This window comes from Zalophus californianus, chromosome 10, assembly GCF_009762305.2.
Source record: "Zalophus californianus isolate mZalCal1 chromosome 10, mZalCal1.pri.v2, whole genome shotgun sequence".
In the NCBI taxonomy this organism is placed as follows: domain Eukaryota; kingdom Metazoa; phylum Chordata; class Mammalia; order Carnivora; family Otariidae; genus Zalophus; species Zalophus californianus.
This window is the reverse complement of record NC_045604.1, coordinates 72,103,630-72,127,290: the sequence shown is the minus strand read 5'-3', so window position 1 is coordinate 72,127,290 and position 23,661 is coordinate 72,103,630. Positions and strand designations below refer to the sequence as shown.

The 23,661-nt window shown below is 48.0% G+C and overlaps 2 protein-coding genes across 2 annotated transcripts; one reads left to right on the top strand and one right to left on the bottom strand.

The window, feature by feature from the left end:
• Nucleotides 1-6,153: 6,153 nt before the first annotated feature.
• Nucleotides 6,154-10,407, top strand: ZSCAN32 (zinc finger and SCAN domain containing 32). Its single transcript, XM_035722211.1, is given in 3 exon segments — nucleotides 6,154-6,214; nucleotides 6,808-7,125; nucleotides 8,868-10,407. Coding segments are annotated over 3 exon segments (1,272 nt in total). The 3' UTR covers nucleotides 9,761-10,407.
• Nucleotides 10,408-17,587: 7,180 nt separating this feature from the next.
• LOC113932466 (olfactory receptor 2C1) lies at nucleotides 17,588-18,633 on the bottom strand. The gene has a single exon (XM_027611670.2). It carries the CDS (start codon nucleotides 18,631-18,633, stop codon nucleotides 17,695-17,697), a length of 939 nt encoding a protein of 312 aa, XP_027467471.1. The 3' UTR covers nucleotides 17,588-17,694.
• Between the last annotated feature and the right edge of the window lie 5,028 nt (nucleotides 18,634-23,661).

The following is a 23,661-nucleotide window of genomic DNA, read 5'->3' as shown; positions in this document are numbered from 1 at the left end:
GGCGCCCCCCGCACGCGCCCCGGCCCCTTGAACCCGCCAGCCCGGACTCCCTGCAGGCCGTGACCGTGCGGGTGTTTCCCCACGCCGCTTCCGCCCCAGCTGCTGACCCTCGCGCCCAGCGAGCCGGCACGACTCAGGGCATCTCTGCCGAGCGAGACGTGAACCAGCCCGGCTCCCACCCTCGTCCTGCTTTCCACCGAGCGCCTGGGTCTTCGCCAGAGTGGAACGCGAGAGCAGCATTCTCAAACGAACTATGGACGGGATGTTAGCGGACAAGAGGAGCACAGGCTCCGTATTCCGCATGAAACTAGGATAGCATTTACTAAATTATTCTTCATCCGGATAAGGTTCAAATCTGCGGCATGGCATACATCTTCGAGGCCCGGGCCTTGCCGCTGAGGAGCTGTGCCGTGTGATGCTCCTTTTTTGTTAAAAAGGACTGCTACCAGTACTGTCTTCCATTCCTCTATCTCTAGCCTCTTGGGCTGCATTATATGTAAAGAGATTATAAGTGAAGGCAGCTTAAGTTCTTTGGAAGAAGAGCAACCTGAATCCAGTTTTTTAATTTTTTTTTTTTTTTTGGTGTGTTTTGTTTACTTGTGTGAACAGGCTCACTCCTTTGATGGAGCAGTGGAATGCTGAGTGACACAATTACAGATCGCTCCAGTCTTACATCCTCCCAATTCAGCAATTCCTAGGAAATTTGGAATTTCTCCCACCTCACCTTAGGTAAAACCTCAGAGACTTTTGAAAGGCTCAGTTTATGTCAGATACCTGCTCCTGTGGTGGGAGGGAAGGGTACTGTAATGAATAGCCCCACCAGACCCACTGGAGTTTAGAGGGCCTCAATCACAAAGGAAGAAGATGCATTCTGAAGTAAGAAGGAATACTAGAAAATAAAAGCATACAGCAAACCAGTCATTTCTCATCCACACTGTGTGTGTGTGTGGTGGTGATAGAGGAAGGTGTAATGATGAACAGGTTAATCCAGAGGCACCTCACAAGAAGGTGGCAATTGGGAAGGTGGCTCCTGGCTTCCTGAGGGGAGGGAGGGGAGAGAACAAGACCCAAGAATATGGGGAACACAAGAAAGAACAGCCGGACTGCACTGTGAAAGTAGCTTGGGGAATACATGAGCAAACACCAATCTGGCTGTGGAGAAAACTGTTTTGATATTTCCAGCGGTTTAGATTCTCGGATTGTAGAGGCAGCAAAGGAAAAAGACAAAGTACATCACTAGAAGCAGAGGGAAGGAATATGACATCACTTTATGCTGTCTTTTTCCATTTCCTACAGCTTCCCTATCATTCGTCGAGTCTTTTTCAGCTGTGATTCTGCACCACTAAGATATTCTAATGTTTCTCTGATTCCAGGAGGACTTTCACTGGTGTCCGGAGAATGGCTTCCCAGTGATATGAGAAAAAATGGAACCTGATCTACAGGGTAGAAGTGGCTGCCAGTCAGCCAGTTTGCTGACGCAAATCATGGCTACAACAAGGAATCCCCAGGCATACCCCATCCCCAAAAAGGACTGCTCCCAGGGACAGAAAGCCTTTCATGGCACCAACCCTGACTCGGAAGGTTCCCGCCAGCGCTTCAGGCGGTTCTCCTACCAGGAGGTAGCTGGCCCCCACAAAGCTTTTAACAGCTCTGGAAAGTCTGTTGTCAGTGGCTGAGTCTTAGGACACACTCAAAAGAGCAAATGCTGAAGCTGCTGGTTTTGGAGCAGTTGGAGCAGTTTCTAACCATTTGTCAGAGATCCAGACCTGGGTGAGGAAACAACACCCAGGAAACGGAGAGGAAGGTGTGGCTCTTGTTGAAGATGAACAGAGTGCATCTGGACAACAGGTGAGGAAAGGCATTCAGAACCTGGTGAGTTTTGTTATGAAGAACTGAGTGAGAAGCACAGGAATCTGGTTAGTGGAGAGGAACCAAGTTGAGAAATGCACAGGAGCCCTCTGTCACCCACCAGAAACTATGAGCTAGCTTGGGGTGGTCCCCTGCCCTTCGTCTATGGGGAGAATTTCTCATTTGCTACAATAACGTAGACACTGATATATTCAGGGAATGTTTAGGGTCCCTAATACAAATGTAAAACCTCAGAATAGTTCCCAACAGAAGGCCAGGGAAAGGACAACTATCCCTCATGCAGGGAATCAGGAAAATTAGAGTTGCTGAATTAAAATCCAGTGTCTCTTGCAGAAAGGTTCCTTGAGTGCAGATGCCATGTGCTATACACAAAATAATGTTGTATTAGAGCTGTTACTGCTGCCAGGATTAAGGGGTCAATAAGGGATAGTGATGAGTTTCACAAAGTATGCACTTGTCCAGTTAGGGACTAGGTCTGACATCTGGTCAGTGTAATGATCTTGTACATTTTGGGAGAAGGGAGGTGTGACAGGCACAGGAGAAGGAACGTGGCTTTGGTTGTGGGAGATTTGTGGGAAGAAAGCAACTGAGATGCCAATCCCAAGTCTGGGAGAGGCACAGACTAAAGGAGGAGTGTGGGTCAGAGGGACGCTGTAGACTGAGCGGCTCTGTGGTCAACAGGAAGCAGCTCACTGGGTGCGGAGACTGCATCACTGGAACAGGAGATGCTGGTGTCCCCAGTGAGGAGGCAGACATGTCCTCAGGCAGCAGGGGGAAAAGTGGTGTTGACATAATGTGGAGAAGGCAGAGCTGTGTGGTGGGGACACTTTGGGGTCCAAGCTGAGGAGGTTCATGAAGGATCCATGAGGTTGGGATAATTAATAACACCTAAGAGGGGGCGGAGAAGGGCAAGCAGTAGCACATGAATGGAGTTAGAGACTGGACAGGAGAACAGCAGGAGCCCCTACATGCTGGTAGGCATCCTGCTCCAGGCCCCCTTGCCCTCTCTCTGTGGGGACGGTCTCTCCCTTGTGGCCCCCACCATTTCAGAGCCAAGGTCTTAACAGGAATGCAAAGAGTACAGGAATGTAAGGGTTGAAAGAGCTACGTGAAACCTGCCTGGGATGTGAAGGGCAGAGCAAGAAGTAGAGGTGAGCAAGAAGTGGAGGTGACAGGGAGCAGTGCAGATTGGTAGCATGTGTCAGGACGCCCAGCTGCCTCTCCCTGCCACCCCTTGGTCACCAAGGACCAGTTAGAAGCTTGGGATGTAAGGGATGCAGGTGGCTCTGAGAGACACAAGTAGCTCGGAGGAGCCTGCCACGTGCCACATATTGGTTGGGGATTTCACAGTGAACGTGACAGGCGTGGTCCTTGGCCTGCAGGAGCCTACACTCCGTGGGGGAAACGGACAACAGGCAAAGGAAGAAAGCTACTTTGGGATAAGTGCTCTACAGGAATGAGCAGGCTGACGTGCTGGACAAGGACCGCGGGGCACACATTAGGAAGATACTCCTCATTCTCTTTCGATTTGCATTTTCTGTGAATTGTAGAAAGGGTATCCTACAACACATGACTTTCCTTGCCGGCCTTCCCTCACTGAGCAGGTTTCAAGGCTGTTATTACTACTTCGTTCCTTTTCATGTCTGAATAATCCAGTGCAGGGACGGACCAAGACTCTGTCTTTACACACGTCTTCCAGTGAAACACTGTGGCTGCATACATTTAAAGACGGTCCACAGCCACTGCTGCCTTTTATGGCTGCCTTTTATGCTTAATTGAAAGCTTCCATTATAGGGTGCTCAGTAACTTTTACTTTATTTTTAAAAAATTACTTATCTAAGTAATCTCGACACCCGACATGGGGCTCGAACTGACAACCTCAAGATCGAGAGCACATGCTCTTCTGACTGAGCCAGCCAGGCATGCCTCCTCCGTAACCTTTAAAAGTCAGCTCTTGTTGTCACCTGGGTTCCTCAGTTGGTTAAGCAAGAGCCTTCCGCTCAGTTCATGATCCCAGGTCCTGGGATCGAGCCCCGCATCAGGCTCCTTGCTCAGCAGGGAGCCTGCTTCTCCCTCTCCCTCTATCTGCTACACCAACGCTTGTGCTCTCTGTCTCTGTCAAATACATAAATTAAAAATCTTTTAAAAAAAAAAAAGCTCTTTATTTAATCCAAATTCTACAGGAAAACATGACATGTTCACACTCTGTACATTGGCTAACTTCGGTTGATGAAGCAGAAAATTGTCTAAGAGGGTATTTGTTGTAATGTTTTCTACAGATGAAACAATCAGTATCAGTGTAAATCTTAGCATTTACTTCTTTTTAGTCCCTGGGAACATCACTGCTCTCTGGTGTGTGGTTTCTGAGACTCTGGGGTTCAATGTGAAGGGGGGTAGGACTCACCGTGTGCCCAGTTCCGCTGCTGTTGCTCACCCTGGTTTCGGGCTCCTCAGATCCCTAGTACTGTAAACTCCTCAGAGTCACAGACGTGTGTGTGTCCCCCGAGGTTCCGTTAATAAGTCAAAAAAATGAACCACTTCCTCACTAGAATTCTTGCAGATGGATTTCTGGGACAGAATATATTATGCTGGCCTGAAAAAAATGAAAGGCTTGAGTTACTGTGGTATCTTTAGGACTACTAGGGTCATCTCTAGGTGGTGGGGCTCGAGCTTTATCTAGAATGTGCATATGAAACATTTTGTTCTATAATGTGCATATACTACTTTAGAATGAAGCAAGTTTTTGTTTTTGTGTTTTTTTTAAATAAACACCTATTATGCCAGCAATCTGCTGAAAGGAGCTTCTCGCCACCCAGAGGCCACTGGCGCTGGCTCAGACGCACCTGGGGGGCATGTTCGGGCACATCCCCAGAGCTTCAGATACAGTGGGTGCAGGTGGGGCCCAGGAATATGCGTTTGTGACAGGTTACCGGCGCGGCTGGCCTGTGACCCCACTCAGCCCCTGCTCTGTGGCAGCCGCCCTCCACCAGAGGCCGTTTTCTCCCCAGCCTGGCTGATGGCGCAGGCTCCCAGGAACCTTTCCCGGAAGAGGGGTCTTCGAGACCAGGAGACTGTGTGTTGGGCAGCTGGGGCCCAGGTGAGCTGTGCTTGATGCCCGCTGTCTCCCGAGGTTCCCATTTCACTCTTCGCCCCAAGCCCCTTCTTACCAGGGATGTTAGAAAGATCATGAGGTCCATCCACTGGCCGTCCCTTGCATTGTCGTCTGTCCATCTGGCATCTCCACATGACTCTGCGCTCACCCTGGTGCTTCCCTCGGAGGCCTGACCTCCCTGCCTTGCTTTGCCCGCATCTGATGCCAGTGGTCCTGTCTCTGCCCCACGCCAGGCTGGAGCGGTGCTACTTTACAGGCAGCAGCAGACCCCGGTGTTGTTACAGGGACCAGTCACGTGTGAGGACAGAGCCATATCCCTCTGTCAGGAAGGACAGACACTCTTTGGCCCTACACAGAAGACCCTCTACAGGGGCGTCACTCAGAAGAACGACGAAGATCACTCTCTGCGTAAGGATGCCCATTCCCTCAGGGCCAGACTGTCTGTGTTCCTCTCTTCAGAGAGAGAAGCAGACCCGAAGACCCGAGAAAGGAGGAGACAGAGGCAGTGGAGACTGTTGGGTGGAGGGAGGGAGATAAAGAGGAAGAGTCTACTCACTGATATGAGGAATTCTTAATCTCAGGAAACAAACTGAGTGTTACTGGAGTGGTTGGGGGTGGGAGGGATGGGGTGGCATTGGGGAGGGTATGTGCTACGGTGAGCGCTGTGAATTGTGCAAGACTATTGAATCACAGATCTGTACTTCTGAAACAATGCAACATATTTTAAGAAAAAAGAAAAAGAAGAAGATAGCAGGAGAGGAAGAATGAAGGGGAGTAAGTCAGAGGGGGAGACGAACCATGAGAGATGATGGACTCTGAAAAAGAAACTGAGGGTTCTAGAGGGGAGGGGGGTAGGGGGATGGGTTAGCCTGGTGATGGGTATTAAAGAGGGCACATTCTGCATGGAGCACTGGGTGTTATGAACAAACAATGAATCGTGGAACACTACATAAAAAACTAATGATGTAATATATGGTGATTAACATAACAATAAAAAAATAAAAAAAAAGAGGAAGAGTCTAAAAGCAGGCACGACTCGCAGAGACTGCAAGAAAGGGAAAGCAAGACACCAGAGGGCTCAGGACAGGGTGGACAGCACGTGTGACAGCGAGCGGGAACAAGGGAGGGGTGAGACATGGAAAGCAGTGGGGACAGAGTGTGGCAGGTAGAGCATGGCACTGGGGGACAGCCTGCAGCTGAAGGAGACACGGCCTGTGGGAAGAGCAGGGCGACGTGAACGCACACGTGCTCGCGCACACAGCGGAGACCGACCTGAGGGGCAGCGGGCACTCGAACGGAGCCAGCGTGCTTGTGAGCCCAGGCCGTCGGGGGGCAGCGGGCCCTTTCAGACGTCAGACCATTAGAGCCACACTCCCTCAGGGATTCCCCCACCGTGGACACAGGCGAGCATCACACTTACCGTGAGTCAGCTCTCAGGACAAATGAGTGGGATTCAGGATAAGGAGAAACAAAAGGGCAGCTTTGGTAAATATTCCACAGCCCCTTCTCCGTCAGAGAGGATGCCCTTCCCACTATGCCGAGCGTCTGTGTTTTAGGAAAGAAGCCCACAGTGGGGTAGCTTCCCAGGGATGACAGCACACAGTTGTGGCAGAGCCTGACAAACCGGCACGCAACTTCCTGAGCTGCTAACCCGGCCGTGTGGTGTGCAGGGCCCTGTGGTCTTATCGTGTGTCCCCTGGCCCCGGGCAGCAGGTGTACACTGGGGCGACGAGGAGACCGAGACGCTCCTGGCCACCCTGTGGGATGCTCAGCATCATGAGAAACTCCAATTCGTGAGCACAGCCAGGCCTATAGGGCGGTGGCAGGACGACTCCGGGAGCAGGGCTTTCTGCGGACACCAGAGCAGTGTCGCACCGAGTTCACCAGCCTGCCGTCGTGGTACCACAAGGGGAGGGCAGGCCATGTGCCTGAGCCATGTGTCCTTTATGAGGCAGCAGATGCCCTGTCAAGCTCCCAGGCCGCTGCACCCACGGTGGCAAGCCGTGCTGTTCCTGGCCAAGAGGGAAGGGCTGCAGAGCCCGGAGAGCTGAGTCAGCAGAACGGGGAGCCCACAGAGGTCGAAGGGGCCTGGGCGGATGGTGCAGCCGGGGATGAGCAGGACTTCTGGGATCCTGGCCGGGAAGGTAGGAGACGTGACCTGCCAGTCTTGTTCCCACACAGACTTGGTGGAATTCTTGGCTCTGACAGCCAAGGGACAGGGACGTCCCCCCAGTGGCCATCAGCCCGGCCATCAAGAGGGATCTGCCTCTGCCGCTGGCGTGCTCACTGCCCTGATGGACGGCCTGGCACGGGCCCGGGAGGCCGGCTCTCGGTGTGGAGGCTTTCCCCTTGCCCTTCAGAGCCCAGGCCCGCATGTGCCAGCCTCTTTCACGGAGTACGTGGCGTTTTTCCTGTGCGGCTCCCTTCCTCGGCTTCCTCAGACTGCCAGAGGCTCCGGCCCAGACTCTCTCCCCTGCCCTCCTGCTCCAGCACCACCCTCCTTTCCTGGCCTGAGCGTCTGCTGGCCACGTCGTGGCCACACGCTTACCTCTCATTTCAGCCAAGCTCAGGGCAGCCTGTTGTTACTCAGCTGCCGGCGGCAGGGCCGTCAAGAGTTGAGGTGAAGCCTGGAGACAGACTGGCAGATGACACAGAGCTAGCCTCTCGGCCTCAGACGTGTCACTGTCTTAACATCCAAAAAGAGACAGTACGGGGCGCCTGGGTGGCTCAGTCAGTTAAGTGTCTGCCTTCGGCTCAGGTCGTGATCCCGGGGTCCTGGGATCCAGCCCCGTGTCAGGGTCCCTGCTCAACGGGGAGCCTGCTTCTCCTTCTCCCTCTGCCTGCTGCTCTGCCTACTTGTGCGCACACTCTCTCGGGGTCAAATAAATAAAATCTCTTTTAAAAAAAGAGAGATGGTATAGGACAGTAGGTGGAATCTAGGGGCAATTTTCCCTTGACCACAGGGTTTGGAGCTTGAAAGTACTACAATCGGAGAATGAAACTAGGCTAGTACTTAGCAGAAAGCTGAATCCCGTGAGGAATTCCATTTAGGGGGTGTCTGGGTGGCTTAGTTGGTTAAGCATCTGCCTCTGGCTCAGGTCATAATCCCGGGATTGAGCCCCCATGGGACTGAGCCCCCATGTCGAGCTCCCTGCTTAGTGGGGAACCTGTTTCTTCCTCTCCCTCCCTGGTGCACGCACCTGATTTCTCTCTTTCTCCAATAAATTAGTAAGATCTTTTTAAAAAAAGAAAGGGGGCGGGCGCCTGGGTGGCTCAGTTGCTTAAGCGACTGCCTTCAGCTCAGGTCATGATTCTGGAGTCCCGGGATCGAGTCCCACATCGGGCTCCCTGCTTAGCAGGGAGTCTGCTTCTCCCTCTGACCCTCCCCCCTCTTGTGCTCTCTCTCTCTCATTCTCTGTCTCTCAAACAAATAAATAAAATCTTAGAAGAAGAAAGAAAGAGGGCACCTGGGTGGCTCAGTCGGTTGAGCATCTGCCTTTGGCTCGGGTCATGATCCCGGCGTCCTGGGATCGAGTCGTGCAGAGGGCTCCCCACTCTGTGGGGAGCCTGCTTCTCCTTCTGACTGCTGCTCCCCCTGCTTTCTCTCTCTGTCAAATAAATAAATAAAATCTTCAAAAAAATAAAAAAGAAAGAAAAGAGACAGTATAGAACAGTAGGTGGACTCTAGGGGTTTTTTTCCCCATGACCACAGGCTTTGGAGCTTGAATATACAACAATTGGAAAATGAAACGAGGCTATTACTCAGCAGAAGGCTAAATCCTGTGAAGAATTCCATTTAGGTATTTCTCCCTTATGGTGCTTTAACTGTAACTTTCCTCATTGTTCTGTTCTTTCTCCATAGTCCCATGTCTTTCTGTTCCCTCAGGTCTTGAGATCAAGAACAAAACTAAAACAGAGAATCAGAAATGGGATGATTCAGGGCAAGCAGAAGTGAAGAAGGCCGTATGGAGAAAGTGTAGTGAAATTTTTTGGCACCCTGAGCCCAAGAGAGGCCAGAAGGGTGAGCCTGAGCCCAAAGGGCAATGAAGACGTTCTCCAGGGGAGCGTGCGGGGAGACCCCCTTCCCAGGACAGGAGGAGTCAGCAGAGACTCCATGCCGGCGAGAAGGCCTGTGCGCGTGTCCCGAGTGGGGGAGACTGCTCTCAGCGCTCTCTCTGTCGCCACCAGCCAGTCCCCGAACTGGAAAAAACGTCTAAGTGCCAGCAGTGTGGGAAAAGCTTTAGCCGAGGTTCTTACCTCATTCGGCATCAAAGAATCCATACAGGAGAGAAGCCTCACAAGTGCAGCGAATGTGGGAAAGGCTTCAGTGAGCACTGCCACCTCATTGCCCACCTAAGGACGCACACGGGGGAGAGACCCTACCGCTGTGGGGAATGTGGGAAAAGCTTCAACCAGAGCTCCAGCCTCATCATCCACCAGAGGACCCACACCGGCGAGAAGCCTTATCAGTGCGCTGTCTGTGGGAAGAGATTCAACAACAGCTCCCAGTTCAGTGCTCACCAGTGAGCCCATATCCGGCAGAGCCCCCCGCCGCCCCGCGCACACTGTGGGAAAAGCTTCAACAACGGCGCCCACGGCCATGCCCACCAGAAGACACACACCGGGGAGAAGCTGTACAGGTGCCCTTGGAGTGAGAAAAGCTTCCCCAAGAATCCCCCCCTCATCCACCATCAGGGGGCACACAGGGAGGACACACTCACACCCAAAAAGGGACACATGCTGCAAGGGTGTAGGAAAGCCAACAGATCAATTCCCTAGTTTGAGTCTCCTGGAGCTTCCATCGGCTTGTGGAGGCTTCTGCCAGCCAGTCTGTGGCTCAGCAGGAGAACTACAAGTGGATCTCAAGAACCACAGCGGGACTAGGACTCACCATTAGAGTGCTGAGCTCTCTTTCTACGTCTGCCTGTGACCCCCAGTCCTGTGTCACCGTGGACTTCCATCTGCTTTGAACACAGGATCCAAAGTCCTGCCAGGAAACTAGGGTAACCTTGTTCTGAAGAGAGAATGGGTGGCTAGTGGCCTGGGAACTGTTTCTGGGGCAGGTCAGAGAAGAAATTTTCCCTGCTCATGGGAAGCACATCTGCAAGTGAATGGCCTCGATGTATCCTAAACCAATTAATATCACTAGGCACCTGCTCTCTGGTACATCTACCTCAGAGTAGGTCACTGCTCTGTACTCTAGTCACCCAGAAAAGACAGCAAAGCAGGAGGGACAGCTTAAGCCACAGGGTACCACTACTCTAAGTGACTTAATCTCAGAGCAAGTGTGACATCTGGGCTCCTCTTTCTAAGATTTCTCCTCTAGATCACCCCCACCCAGGTTCCTGGTTTCTTGTGTGTTACATTTAACGGTTTCAACAGGTTTATAAGCATTACTATTTCTAATGAAAATAAAGGTGTTTCTCCCTCCACTCTCTTGGTCCTTGGTGCTAATTTTCTCCATCAGAAACTTTATCCTCATGCGGAGGCCCACAGGGTCCCAAAAGGATCCAAGGGTAGAGCCTGTGGCGGTGGAGAACATACAGAGGAGCAGGAGAATTGGGTTGGGGAGGGTTGCACGCTCACTGGGAGGGGACATCACAGGTGTAAGGAAAACCCAGGGGTGCAGAAGGAATGCGGTGTCAAGAGCACTAAAAACCGATCTAAATCATATTAATTCTAAACAGATATTTAACCTTCTGTGAAATTTCCATGGATAAAACGTGGTAAAAGATGGGCACGTTGTCCTGGTTCCTGGCCTGTGCATACAAGCTGTTAGTACCTTGTCTAATTATGGTGAAAGCAACTGTCATGGTCTCTGCTTCAGTCTTTTTGAAGAATTAAACAAGAACAAAGAAGGATGTTCTACTTCAAAACCAAAAAATAAAACAAATTTAAAAAGTTTTAATTTGGGGGAAGAAAGGTAAGGAAGGCAAGTCCTAAGAATCTATGTCAGTGTTTCCTCCAGTTGAGCCTTGCCCGGGCTCATTTCCCTGCACACACTGTCCCTGAGCATGACCCTCACGACAGGCTAGGCAGGTCAGTTCCCAGAGACCCAGGCTTAACTCTGCTCTACACAGAGGGAAAAAATAACATCTTTCCAGAGCCCGCGTGAAGACAAACAGAGGGGTTTCACTGTGCCGTGACTGGGACAGCTGACTTCACTGGACATCATGGTGGGGAACAGAGACACAGCCCAGGGTGGATCAGTTAGGGAAGGGCTTTGGATACCCGCTCAAAGAGCCGGATTTGCTTAATGAGGGAACCAGTGGAAGTCAATGGAAACAAGGAATGGAGGTGCCCAGGGAGGCCTCTGTAGCAGGCTCCTCCCACTCCTGGGGTGCCGCGGCCAGGGAGTTGGGGGCAACTGCTGACTGCTTGCCTTGTTGGAAGTGGGGGCTGCCTCCACCCTCCAAACTGCTTCATGCTCCAGTCTGCTGGGCAGAGAAAGGAAGTCAGCACAACCCTTGCCTGTCAGCTGCCCCGGACAGTCTGGAGGAGACAGGTAGGAATTGGAGAACACATTCATTTATTCATTCCTTCAGGAAATATTTGATATTTCCTGGTTCTCTGATATACCACATTCCTTAGCAGCCAGATACAACGCCGTCAACGAAGTAGACACTCTGTCTTCCAGAATCACCTCACCAGACCTTCGGAAGTACCAGCACCAGTTGGGCAGCACCACCCAGCTCTGACATCCCCAAGATGTGACCCAGATGTGCAGGGCCTCTCTTCTAAGTCTTGATTACTCCAACCTTTTTGCTGTGTTCCCCCAACCCCATGTGGAGTAGCTGTCCCCTGCACTATGTTAGATACCTTACTGTCTACCTCCCATTGACTCACACAGCCTGATCTCTGCTCCAGCCACTGGAGAATGAATATGAAGTAGGTGTATAAAAGGTAATACCTCCAAGCCTATTGATCTCCTCTCAGGTATAGAACACCCTCCTGGTTTGGTTCAGACCTTCACATGTCTATTGAGAAGCCAGTTTCCCCTCCTGTATACGAAATACTGGGACTCTCCATGTGGTTTCTATACTTCCTCCCTCACTGAAACATTTTAACTAATTGATATAATTTCTCAGTGGACACTTCCTTGCCGAAAATAACTAAGCATTCCTCTAGGCAAGATCCATATTCTCACAACCCAAAGAAGGCCAAAGCCACAGATCACCCTCCCTTCGCATATATCTGTGTGGTTCTTCAGTCTAAGGTAGCAGATGGGTGCCTGTAGCCAAAACAGGAGCTGGATCCCTCCAGCCTCATGACCCCACTTTTTATTCCCCTGAGCACCTCTTCTCAGCCTCTCCTGTGAAGGGACTACCCTACCAGCCAGTGCAGGAACAGGCTGGGGAATCCTGGGACCCTGGGCTGGAGTGTGCCCATTTCACTGCTGACCTCATCACACGCAAATCTCTGCTTTCCCTGTTTTAGCTCCAGCCTCATAGTCCTGGTACTCATCCTTGGCTGGCTTCCTGGCAGACAGTGAGGATTGAGCAATCATTACTCGTGGAGAATACAGGACCCTAGCAAGTAACCTAAGTCCAGTAGTGATCACGCCTCCGAGTGAACTTTGTGCAGCCCTGCTCTGGCAGATGGAGGAAGTGACTCAGAGATGCTTTGTGGGCTTGGTCATTCTTTTGGCACCTCTGGAGTTTTTGCAGAAGTTTAGATTTACTGAGTATTGCAAGTAAAGTCTAGGTTTCCTGGGAGTCCCAATGCACACTGCTACAAAAGAGGAACCTGGTCTGTTTCAGATGTCTCTGACATCTGTCTTCCATTTCCACTACTAACGTTCTAAATAGGATTGCTGAACCTCAGCACTACTGACATCTTGGTCCAGACAGGTATTTATTGTGGAGAGGTGGTTGGGGGGAGGGGGAATGTTCCATGCATTATAGGAGACATGTAGCTACATCCTTGGCCTCCACCCACTAGATGTCATGAGCAACCCTGAGGTGTGACCACGAAATTGGCTCCATTGTTACCAAATCCTTTTGGGGGCAAAATGGTCCTTGGTTAGAAACCCTTGTCTAGGGACAAGTCATTAGACCAGACTGGTATAAAAGTCTTCATCTCTCCACCTAGTCTTCCTATAGAGCAGATCTGGACTTCCTGACTTTCCATGTCACTAATCCAATTGCATAACTAGTCTCTTCCACAGCCCTGGAGACTTCCTGTTGCCTCTGAAATAAGCCAAGATCTCCAAGCTTGCAAGGCTGTCCTCGACATTCAAGGCCCCTCCAGCCTCACTGCCCACTACCCTATGCACATTCTCCAACCAGCTCAGTGTGAACCAATCCCAGGTCCTGGAATAAACAGGCTCTGGCCTTTCCAGCCTTAGTGCTTTGACCAACTAAATTTTTCCTGCCTAGATTTAATAGTCTTTTTTTTTTTTCAGGGTCCTGTTCATTCTTTCCATAGAAAGTGAACACAAGGGGCTGCAGGTCTCTGTCTCTCCAACCAGGGGAGGAAGGGCACCTGAGCCTAGAAATGTAGAAAGAAGGAAACTTTTATGTCCTCAAGGAGAGCACCACCGAAAGGCAAGTACCCCACAGGATGAGTACTGGCACCACCACCACCACCTTCTTGAAGCTTCTGAATGCTTTGAACTCCTCGGCCCCAACTCTCTCTCAAAGCCCTCATCCAACTCTACCTAATACCAGGATGCTTCTGGTGGGTTGTGATCACCTGTTTGGGAGCTCTCCGAGGGCAAGGGGAGTGTCTTGAGTGCTCTTCTGAGGCAACAGCCCTCAGTGAACGAGTGCTTCATCGGCGTAAATCGCAAGGGCAGGAGGCTCGGAACCTTTCAAAGGTCTCTCCAGGGGGAAATGCACGGACGGGTGCCCCGGAGCGAGACGGACTGGTGCGCCGGCCACCTCCTCCCCACGCCCCCCTAGAGGGGCGAGGTCCCGGCAGACGGCCACTCGGTGTCTTCGCGTCCCGAGAGGGAAGACCACAGCTGCAGGGTAAAGGGAGGAGCTGCAGCACTCAGAGCCCTCCCAACAGGAAAACTCAGCTTCACAAACGTCACTAACCAGCCACGCCATCTTTTCCAACCCGCTGGGCCAGCAGCCGCCCCGAGACATGCCGGGACGTTCAGAAGGCCTGACGCATGCGCAACGGATCAGCCCGAAATGAGCGGGGCGGAGCACGCAGGCGCGCCCTGAAGGACGTTTCTGTTTCTCTGGTTTCCGCCTTCCGCTAATCGACAGCCCTCCTCACCAATGAGTCGACAGGATTTTCTTGGCGTCATGCCCTGGGGCCAATCAACCTATTTATGAAAACGGGATCCGTGCTATGGGCGTTTGTTAACTCTCTCCTATTGGTTACTGCCCTTCCGTTGGCCAGGCGCTTCCGCTTCTTGACTTCGATGGGTTTTCCTTACAACACAGGTGTTGCTTAGAGGGTTTTACAGATATAACAGTAACAGTAGTCAAAGACCGTCACGCTGTTGGTGTGCTAGGCACAATTGTAAACACGTCCACACTACGTAATCCTGACAACAATCCTATGAAGTTAGTATGACCTTTTTTATCCCCCAGAAGTGGAAACCAAGACCGTTTTTAAGCGAATGTAATGACAGAAATAGTGTTTCCAACCCAATGTTTTCTTCCCTATTTCAGTTTTTAATATCCAGTGCGTACCGCAAACCATCCTCTTATTAAAAGAAAGTTTCCTCATTCCTTATTTCCCAAGCTGCACTCTTTCCAGAAGAAATAACTGTTACTTGTGTGTATATTTTTCTGTAGCTTCCTATGCAATTTTGCCCATTTATCTTGAAGGTTTTCTATTTCAATATGTCGATCTCACCTTTTATTTTTAGGCTGTTGCGTTTAGTCATGTACCAGAACATATTCAGTCTTCAATCATTTCCATTTTGGTGGACATTGAAATACTTCCCTAATTTTTGTTTCTTTGTTATCCTTGACTGGCATATTCTGGATATATTTTGAAGAGGGAGCTGATAGATTGGGATGTGGAGTTTGAGGGAAGTAACAATGAACACTCCTCTGTGGGCTCTCTGCCTTTATTCTGGCCCGTTCATCCATCCATCATTTATGAAGACACTTGTTGCCCAGTGAAGGAGTATACTGCATCAGGACATAAATGGAGGGAGGTGGGACGTGAAATAGACTGATTATCCTCCCTATAAATGCATTCCACTTCGATTAAATATAACACCAAGCAGTTTCCACTAAACACTCCTGCACACATTATCTATTTGATCCTTATAATGTTCCTGCCAGGTATTCTATTCACCTTACAGATGATGGAAGGTAGTGCTGGAGAGATCAGATCTATTAGCTACCATATCTCATTATTTCCAAAGTACATCAAAATGACTCTTAGCTCCTCGTGTCATGAATTTTCTAAGTTACCTGCTGCCTCCCTACTCAGAGAGCAGAGTAACTAGACAGCTACACTGTTAGGAAAGAGAGGGAGAGAGCAGAGTGATTGTGGGAAGAAGCCCAGTATGGCAATTAGCTTTTTCTCCTCCAATTCCCTGTGTTTTTCTATGCCCCTAACTCCATGTTAGATTAAAAATAATCTGTATTTTTTAAAAGATTTTATTTATTTGACACAGAGAGAGACAGCGAGAGAGGGAACACAAGCAGGGGGAGTGGGAAAGAGAGAAGCAGGCTTCCCGCCGAGCAGGGAGCCCGATGTGGGGCTCGATCCCAGGATCTGGAGATCATGACCTGAGCTGAAGGCAGTTGCTTAACCAACTGAGCCACCCAGGCACCCTAATAATCTGTATTTTTGATGGGGAGTTCATCATTATTCCAAAGTGTTTAAGGATTCCCTCTTTATTTTCCTCTTATTTCCTCCCAAGTTATTTAGTAATTTAAATGATTTGCCTAGAGGATATGACTGTTCAGTTTCCTTGGTAGTTACAGTTCTCATAAATTAATCCACTGTCATTTTGGTTTATATATTAACACAGGAGTTTAGTCATTGTGATCCTACCTTCTGAGAACTTCATCTACTCTAAGTGTGCTGTTCAATAAAAATTTTGAACCTGTGAGTCTCTGGAGTTTGATAAATGCACCAAGATAATGCCAGTACTTGGGTAGTCCTGGAGACACACTTGAAATATTACTGAGTGGAAAACTGAGAATATAGGTCACGGCTCTGGTCTACAACTGGGAAAACCAATTGAGAAGGATTTCTAGATTTCTTTGGAGGGGGCAATATAGATATGTGGAAAAGGGGATATTTGTCACCATTTGTTTGGCATTGTCCAAGGGACAGGGTAACTCCAAAGTAGTAAACATAAAAATTGTTCATTTCACAAATTTAGTTCATAGTGTGAAAATGGGATACTTGTGGGGCTTGTTAATTAATTCATTTCACTAAATGTTTATTGAGCATCTGCTGTGTATAAGGCATGTGTTTAGGTGCTGTGGGGGACAAAAGTACAACACTCTGTTGAAAATAGTCCTAAGATCTATTGATTTCCTTTTCTTTGGAAATGTAATTGCTAAGCAACTTACTCATATTAACCCAGTTTCTCTAAGGAAAGAGTACATGAAATGTGGTAGTAGGTATGTATTCCCCTGGCAATTCCAGTAATGTGCTGTATCACATATTGCATTCTAATTCCAATACCTGTGTTCCTCGAGGTGAGTCATGGTGTGCTGGACTGATTGCTGATTTCCAGGAATATTAAGACTGAAAAGCCAGATCTGGAGGCAGGGGACATGCTTTATGGAGAGATAATCTAAGGGCTCTTAGACTTGCTTAAGGAGTCTCAGAGCATCCCATAATCCACCAATCATACTAACATATCCAAATGCTGATAGCAAATCTCATGGCTGGGACTTTGGAGGAGACAATTTAAATAAATAGGTTTAATTGAAAGGAAAATAGTCTTTCTTTTTTCTCATTAAACATTAGGTGAAGCAGAAAATGGCATGTAGACATAAAGGAGAGGGTAAACAAGATGACAGAGGAACATATGGATAGGAAGTATGGGTAGACAGGGGCATCTGGGTGGCTCAGTCCGTTGGGTGTCTGCCTTCAGCACAGGCCATGATCCCAGGGTCCTGGGATTGAGCCCTGTATCAGGCTTCCTGCTCAGTGGAGAGTCTACTTCTCCCTCTCCCTTTCCCCCTCCCCCCAGCTTGTACGCACTCTCTCTCACTCTGTTCTCTCTCTCAAATAAATAAAATCTTTTTAAAAACAGAAGTATGGGTAGACAGATTGAAATACTGAGAAGAGACAAAGAGAGATGGAGAAAGATGGGGGGATGGATAGGGTACAAAGATGAATTGAGTTTTCATTTGGGAGTAATGTCTGGCTTGATTTTATGGAATAATAGCATCATTATATAAAGACATTGCAAGTGGAACTGCTTTTTAAAGTACATAATTCTCTAGAAATACAAAACAAGTAATATTCATTACATGTAATAAATAGCATGTGTACAACAAGGACAGTGAGCTAGGTCTGTACTAAGTCAAAAACCTCTGAGCTGTTGATGAGACACACCTAAGATCTATTGTTACCTGTAGTCCACAGGGTTTTTAGTAAATAAGCATAGAATATTAGAAATAACTCTAACCATGTCTTAGCAGCTTAGGGTTGTTGGGAACATATCTTGGTTGTACTAGGGTTGGTACTCCTCATATTCATCAGGCCAGAGCAAGAATGAGAAAAGGTAGAAGAAGAAGAGGAGTTAAATGGTGATGGAGTTTTCCCTTCTCTCAGCCAAGTTCTCTTCCCTTTCCCAGCAGCCTCCTTAGCGCCCCCTTTACCTCCTTGTTTCTTAGAGTGTAGATGAGAGGATTCACCATTGGCGTGACCACAGAGTAGAAGAGGGAAATGAATTTGCCCTGGTCTTGGTTGCTGGTCTTAGCTGGAAGGAGATACCCATAGATAGCTGAGCCATAGAAGAGGAATACCACCACCAGATGGGAGAGGCATGTATTAAAGGCCTTTCTCTGTCCCTCAGCTGAGCGGATCTTCAGCACTGCTTGAGCTATGTAGCAGTAGGAGATCAGGATGATGCTTAGTGGGACAGCAGTGAAGAAGGTGCAGACACCGTTGAGCACAGCTTCATTGAGACTCGTGTCTCCGCAGGCCAGTTTGATCATGGCAGGCACCTCACACAGGAAGTTGTCCACCCTCCGGTGTCCACATAATGGGACCTGCAGAGTGAACGTTGACTGGATCACAGAGTTGCTCAAGCCACCCAACCATGCAATGGCAGCCAGCAGCCAGCAAAGCCGAGGGTTCATAATGGTGGTGTAATGCAGGGGCCGGCAAACTGCCACATAGCGGTCAAATGCCATCACCACAAGCAGGATGCACTCAGTGGCCCCTAGCCAGAGGAAAACATAGAGCTGGGTCACACAGCCACCATAGCTTATGGTCTTATCTGGTCCCCATAAGTTAATCAGCATTTGGGGGACTGAGCTAGTTGTAAAAGCAAGGTCCAGGGAGGAGAGGTTGCTGAGGAAGAAGTACATGGGGGTGTGGAGTCGGGCATCCAGGCAGGAAAGCAGGATAATAGTTGAGTTCCCAACCAAGGTCAGCAAGTAAGAGAAGAGAATGACTATGAAAAAGATTATCTCCAGCTGGGGATGGTCAGATACACCCATCAGAATGAAGCCCTCCAAGAAGCTGTTGTTGGCCCCTGCCATTTTGGTTGCTCAGTCACTCAAGGAATCTGTCCAGGGAAAACCACTGAGAGAAAAGCAAGTGAAAAAACAAATTAGATAAGGCTGCTCTGCATCACAGAGGGTCTAATAGTTTTATGGGCATCATATGTAAGTGCCAATTTAATTTTTGTGACTGCAAATGTTCATTGCAATCCCCAACCACTGTCAGTCCCACATGAATGGAAACTTTATTCCATCCAAATGCCAAACATGAGTTATTACTACAATGAGAGAAGGCCTTATGAAGAACAAAAAGATTAGGGATCTTCAGTTCAGCACAGTGGTTACAAAAGGGTAGAGGGAGTTGACCATTAGAATTACATGTAGAAATTCTTAAAATACACATTTCCCCCTCCAAGGTTTTGATACGCTCATGAGAGGGGGAAGCAGACTCGCTATATTTGGAAAAACTCTCCAGAAGTTTCTGATAAATGTCTCCCCCTCTCTTCCAAATCCTTCCCATCCTTGGTGAAAACTCCTGGTCTACAAAGATGAGGTTTGAGGAAGAACATGATGAATCTACCCATTATTAGTAAAGGAAACTGGAAGATTTCAGAGGATATCCTTGATCCTTTGAGATATATGACACATCTGTACTGTGGAGTAATTCTTAACATCTCACAAACAAAAATTAGGCTTTGTTAATAATGGGCCAATAGCATCCCTCTATCAAGTCAGGGATGATAAAGATTTCAGAGAACTTTTTTTCCTCAGAGAACCTTTCAACTCTCCTTCAGGCCTCTACCTTATACCTCAAGTGGAATTAACTACTTATCCTTTTCATTTAAAACCTAAGGATGCTGAGGAACTGAGTTACCATCTGATAGTCATCTCATCTTTCTGTTCTGAAGTTCTTTCTGAAGTCCGTCTCATACCTCCGGCTAGTAGAGTGCTTCTCCTCTTGTATCCATGTAGGATTTGCTTTGTGGCAGCTCAGGGATGCCAGAATTTCAGACAGGGCTCTATGCATATGGAATGGTTTTTAGCCCAGGAACAAACCAGCCAAAGCAAAAAGGGAAAAACTATACCTAGAATGGGAAACTATCGATCTCAGTCACCAGAAAGTTCAGAAGGAAATGCCAGACCAGCTAGATTCTTGGCCTGAGCTTGACAAACTCCCCAAGCCAATGTGACTGTAACTTCAAGTTTGAATTCAGCAACTCAGCTGCTCTTCAGAGTGTTTTCCTCCCTCAAAGAGTCTCTTCCCTTGGTTCCTATTTCTCTCATAATTTGGGAATGTTAAATCAATCCAACACTAATTGCATTTTAAGAGTAGCCTAGAGAGGACAATATTGAACTGGAAGGGTATGCCATTTATGGGGCAATTTTGGCAGGGGAACACCCAGATGGAGGTTGTTTGAGTACAGAATGATTTTCAGGAATGGCTTATATGATGCATAGATGGTTCTTATCCTGGTCTGCCTGTGAATTTGGTTTGAATGTTCAGGATATTGAGAAAAACAGCCAAGACTTGTGTCTCAAAGAGAATCCCAGATATTGTAATTGCCTACCTTCACCCAGTTTTCCGCCTGCTCCTCCTCTAAATTCCAGAACTCTCAACTGATCATTCGCGGATTAGGTGCCACATCTGGAATTGGGGTTGGCTGCCTCCTATCATGGAAGTTGCTCCTGAGCTGCTGGCAAATCCCCATTTGTGATGGCATGTTCTCAGGATCCAAGCTGCGCTTTAGTATTAGCCTGAGCAAAAAAGGGAAAGTGAATCATTAAAAGCAGAGAAACAAGCCCAATTCTAAATTCCCAATCCTGGTAGAGAAGTTTCTAGATATGTTTTAAGTATTTCATTTATTTGGGAGATGGTTGGCAGTGATATTCTTGAGAGCCAAGTTTGTGCCTGACTCTCTTGCATGAAGTTCTAAGTTCATTTTCTTAAGGACATAGTCAGAATGGGAAATGGGGTTTTCAGTGGAGAGTAACACTGAGGCAGAATGGCAGGCAAGAACCACAAAACAAAACAAACTTTGTCTAAACGGATGAAATCTGAGGTGAAATACAGTCAAAATCTCCCCAGGTAGAAAGTTTAAGGTATTTGATCAGGTGAACAAGAATTTTATCCCCAAATCTTAGAATTCAAGAATGAGAGATAAGGGAGTTTGAATCTTAAAAGAGGTAAAATAGGACCAGTAAACCAAAAAGGTGATATAGTTCAAACTAAACTTATGGAAATTGTAATGCCTAAGGGGCATCACAATTTAAAAATACTGAAATTTAAGAAATAGTTATAAAGAGAAATTAAGGGAATAAATGCTGTCTGAAGGGGACTTTAACTTTTGATGTTCACATCAGGGAAGACAACCAAGCTCCCTTAAAATTGATTTCTGATGCTACTGTTAGAACAAAAATCCTGGCTGCGTGGATCATGAGCCTGGCTCAGGTGGCAGCAGTTCTAATGAGCATAGGATCTCATAAAATAGAAAAGGACTAAATGTATGGCAGCATATCACATAGGTGTACCAACTGAACACCACAAACTCAGAATGGAAATGGCTGGATAAGCATGGTGTTCCAGGAATAGCTCTCCAGGCTACATCTCTCTGCAAGGTGGCAGCAGTTTACAATGGGTGTCACCAAAGGGAAAGCGGAGTGTTTGACGTGAGGACCAGGAGGAAAGCTTTCTGCCGTGCAGTGCCTGGGCAGTTGCTTAGTGGAAGGTCTTACCTGATTTGCCTGATGGCTTAAAAGACATGGAGCATGTGCAGATTTTCACAGAGGAGGGAGCAGGAGGAAATAGTTTCCATGGAGAATGGCCAAGACGTTAGTTTGTTTAACAAATGGTTAAAGGGAGGTTTGGTTTTGCTTTCTCTTTCAGTTAATTTCTTCATAATAATGATGGGATTTTAAAGACGTGTGATTGCACAACAGGTGTTTTCCTTTGAAAAGCAAAATAGGCTTAAATTAAAAGCAAGAGAAATTATGACCAGACATTTTTAGATTTCAACACGATAAAACATGGCTAATTTCCCTGGCAAGCGAGAAAGGTGTGCCTAGAGATTTGCATGCCTGAGGATAATGGACTATAACCAAGTCTTCCATGACCTTCTCCTCTTGAAGATTCTGTTCCTAGGACTCAAGTGCACTCTGAAGAATTTTGTTTTCTTTTTTTCTCATCAGATTAAGAATTTCCCAGCTCCTCTCCCGGACCATTTTACAAATGACTTTGTTAAAGAGTTCCTCATTTGTAGTTTTAAAACTTCCCTTCAGGGACGCCTGGTCGGTTGTGTCTGCCTTTGACTCAGGTCATGATCCCAGGGTCCTGGAATCGAGTCCCACATTGGGCTCCTTGCTGAGCAAGGAGCCTGCTTCTCCCTCTGCCTGCCTCTGTCTCTCTCTCTCTGATAAATAAATAAAAAGCTTAAAAAAAAAAACTTCCCTTCACGGTTCAAATATTTTCGCCTCCTATCTCTTCTCTCAGCTGATGGAGAAGGTCACAAATGGGCTTGGGGCTCTAAGGCCATGTCACTCCAGCCCTTCTTTGTGGGAAGATTCCAAAATCGGCACCTTTAAAAAGCCATTCATTTCACACTCTCTCTTTTTCTCTCCGATCCCCACCTTTGTTCCCTTTTTGCCTCTCATATACCCTGAAGTCTGTTAATAAAAGTCTGTGGATTGTTCAAGGAAATATACCTTTGGCTTCAGGACTCTGCCAAATCCATCACGCCGTCCCTGGTGGACCAAGTAGGAGAGAGAGGAATTAGGGAGGAGGCTGAGCTGTACAGCTGCTCCCCTGCCCACTAGTTGGGAAGGCAGGCTTTTAACCCGGGGGCTGGCCCTGGCTATCTGAGGAGCACTGGCTTTGCTGCCTGGAAGCCCAGCTGGCTCTGGCTCATCCTGCAGAGCCCAAGGGGGCACATCCATACCCCACAGGTAATTGGCACAAAGTATTTGCGTGGCCAGCACAAGGGGAAAAGGCTGTCTCTGAAGAACCCACTCCATCTTTCACCTCAGTCCCACCCCAAAGATACATTACTAACTGAATAGTAATAAGAATAACCACATTCCATAACTAATTACCAGTGATATTATTTTATCTTTTTCAAGGTACTTTCATATGATCTAACTCAGTTTTTAAAATGCTTTCTGGGGCGCCTGGCTGGCTCAGTTGGTAGAGCATGGGACTCTTGATCTTGGGGTTGTCAGTTCGAGTCCCACTTTGGGTGAAGAGATTGCTTAAAAATAAAATCTCTAAAATGCTTTCTATGGCAGTTGGAGCAGGTGGTCTTATCCCCACTAAATAGATGAGTGAACTGAGCAGGAAGCAATTATATGACATGCTTAGTGTTAAACAGCAGTGACTTCAGTGTTTGTTTCCTCACTGGGCATAAACCAGCCATCCGATGCAGAAGAAGTAAGTATTTTTCACTCATCATCTGAGAGATGTCGTCCTTGAGTGTTTTTTGGGAGGGAGAGGGGAGAAGGGATTCCCACTACCTCTGGCCCTAACATAAACCATGAATCGGGGTATGAACCTTAGACACTGACACCATGCTGTGTGAAGAGCAATCACTTACAAATGATACTAAAATGCATAAAAGGTGACTGGTAACCTAATCAAGTCATTAGATATTATGGAAGATAAATTACCCTAGAAACTGCTGACTTAGAAACCATATCATTCAAAGGACTGGTCACTGAGGGTACACCGTGTGCCAGGTGCTGGTGGGGTCCAGAGGTGAGGATGGGCACGGCCCCTGTTGACAGGGGCTTCCCACCCCGTAGGTCTGTCTCTGGCAAGGGTCTCACAATGATTAGCACTTCTTGCTGGCTTGTGCCAGACACTGTGCTCAACAGTTTACAAACATTATCACAACGACCACACCAGGCAGGTATTATTCCTACTTTACAAGAAACTAAGGCTCAGAGGTATTACATAATTCATCCAAGGCAAAGAGCTAGCATATGGCAGAGTAACTTAAACTAGGTCTAATTTACTACAAAGTCCATACTCATGAAAAATCGAAGAATCTCAATGAACAAAAATAGGGAATTCAGTAA

Bases quoted from the DNA above. Each gene is read 5' to 3' on its own strand.
- LOC113932466 (XM_027611670.2), bottom strand. From the start codon at position 18,633: ATGGCAGGGGCCAACAACAGCTTCTTGGAGGGCTTCATTCTGATGGGT.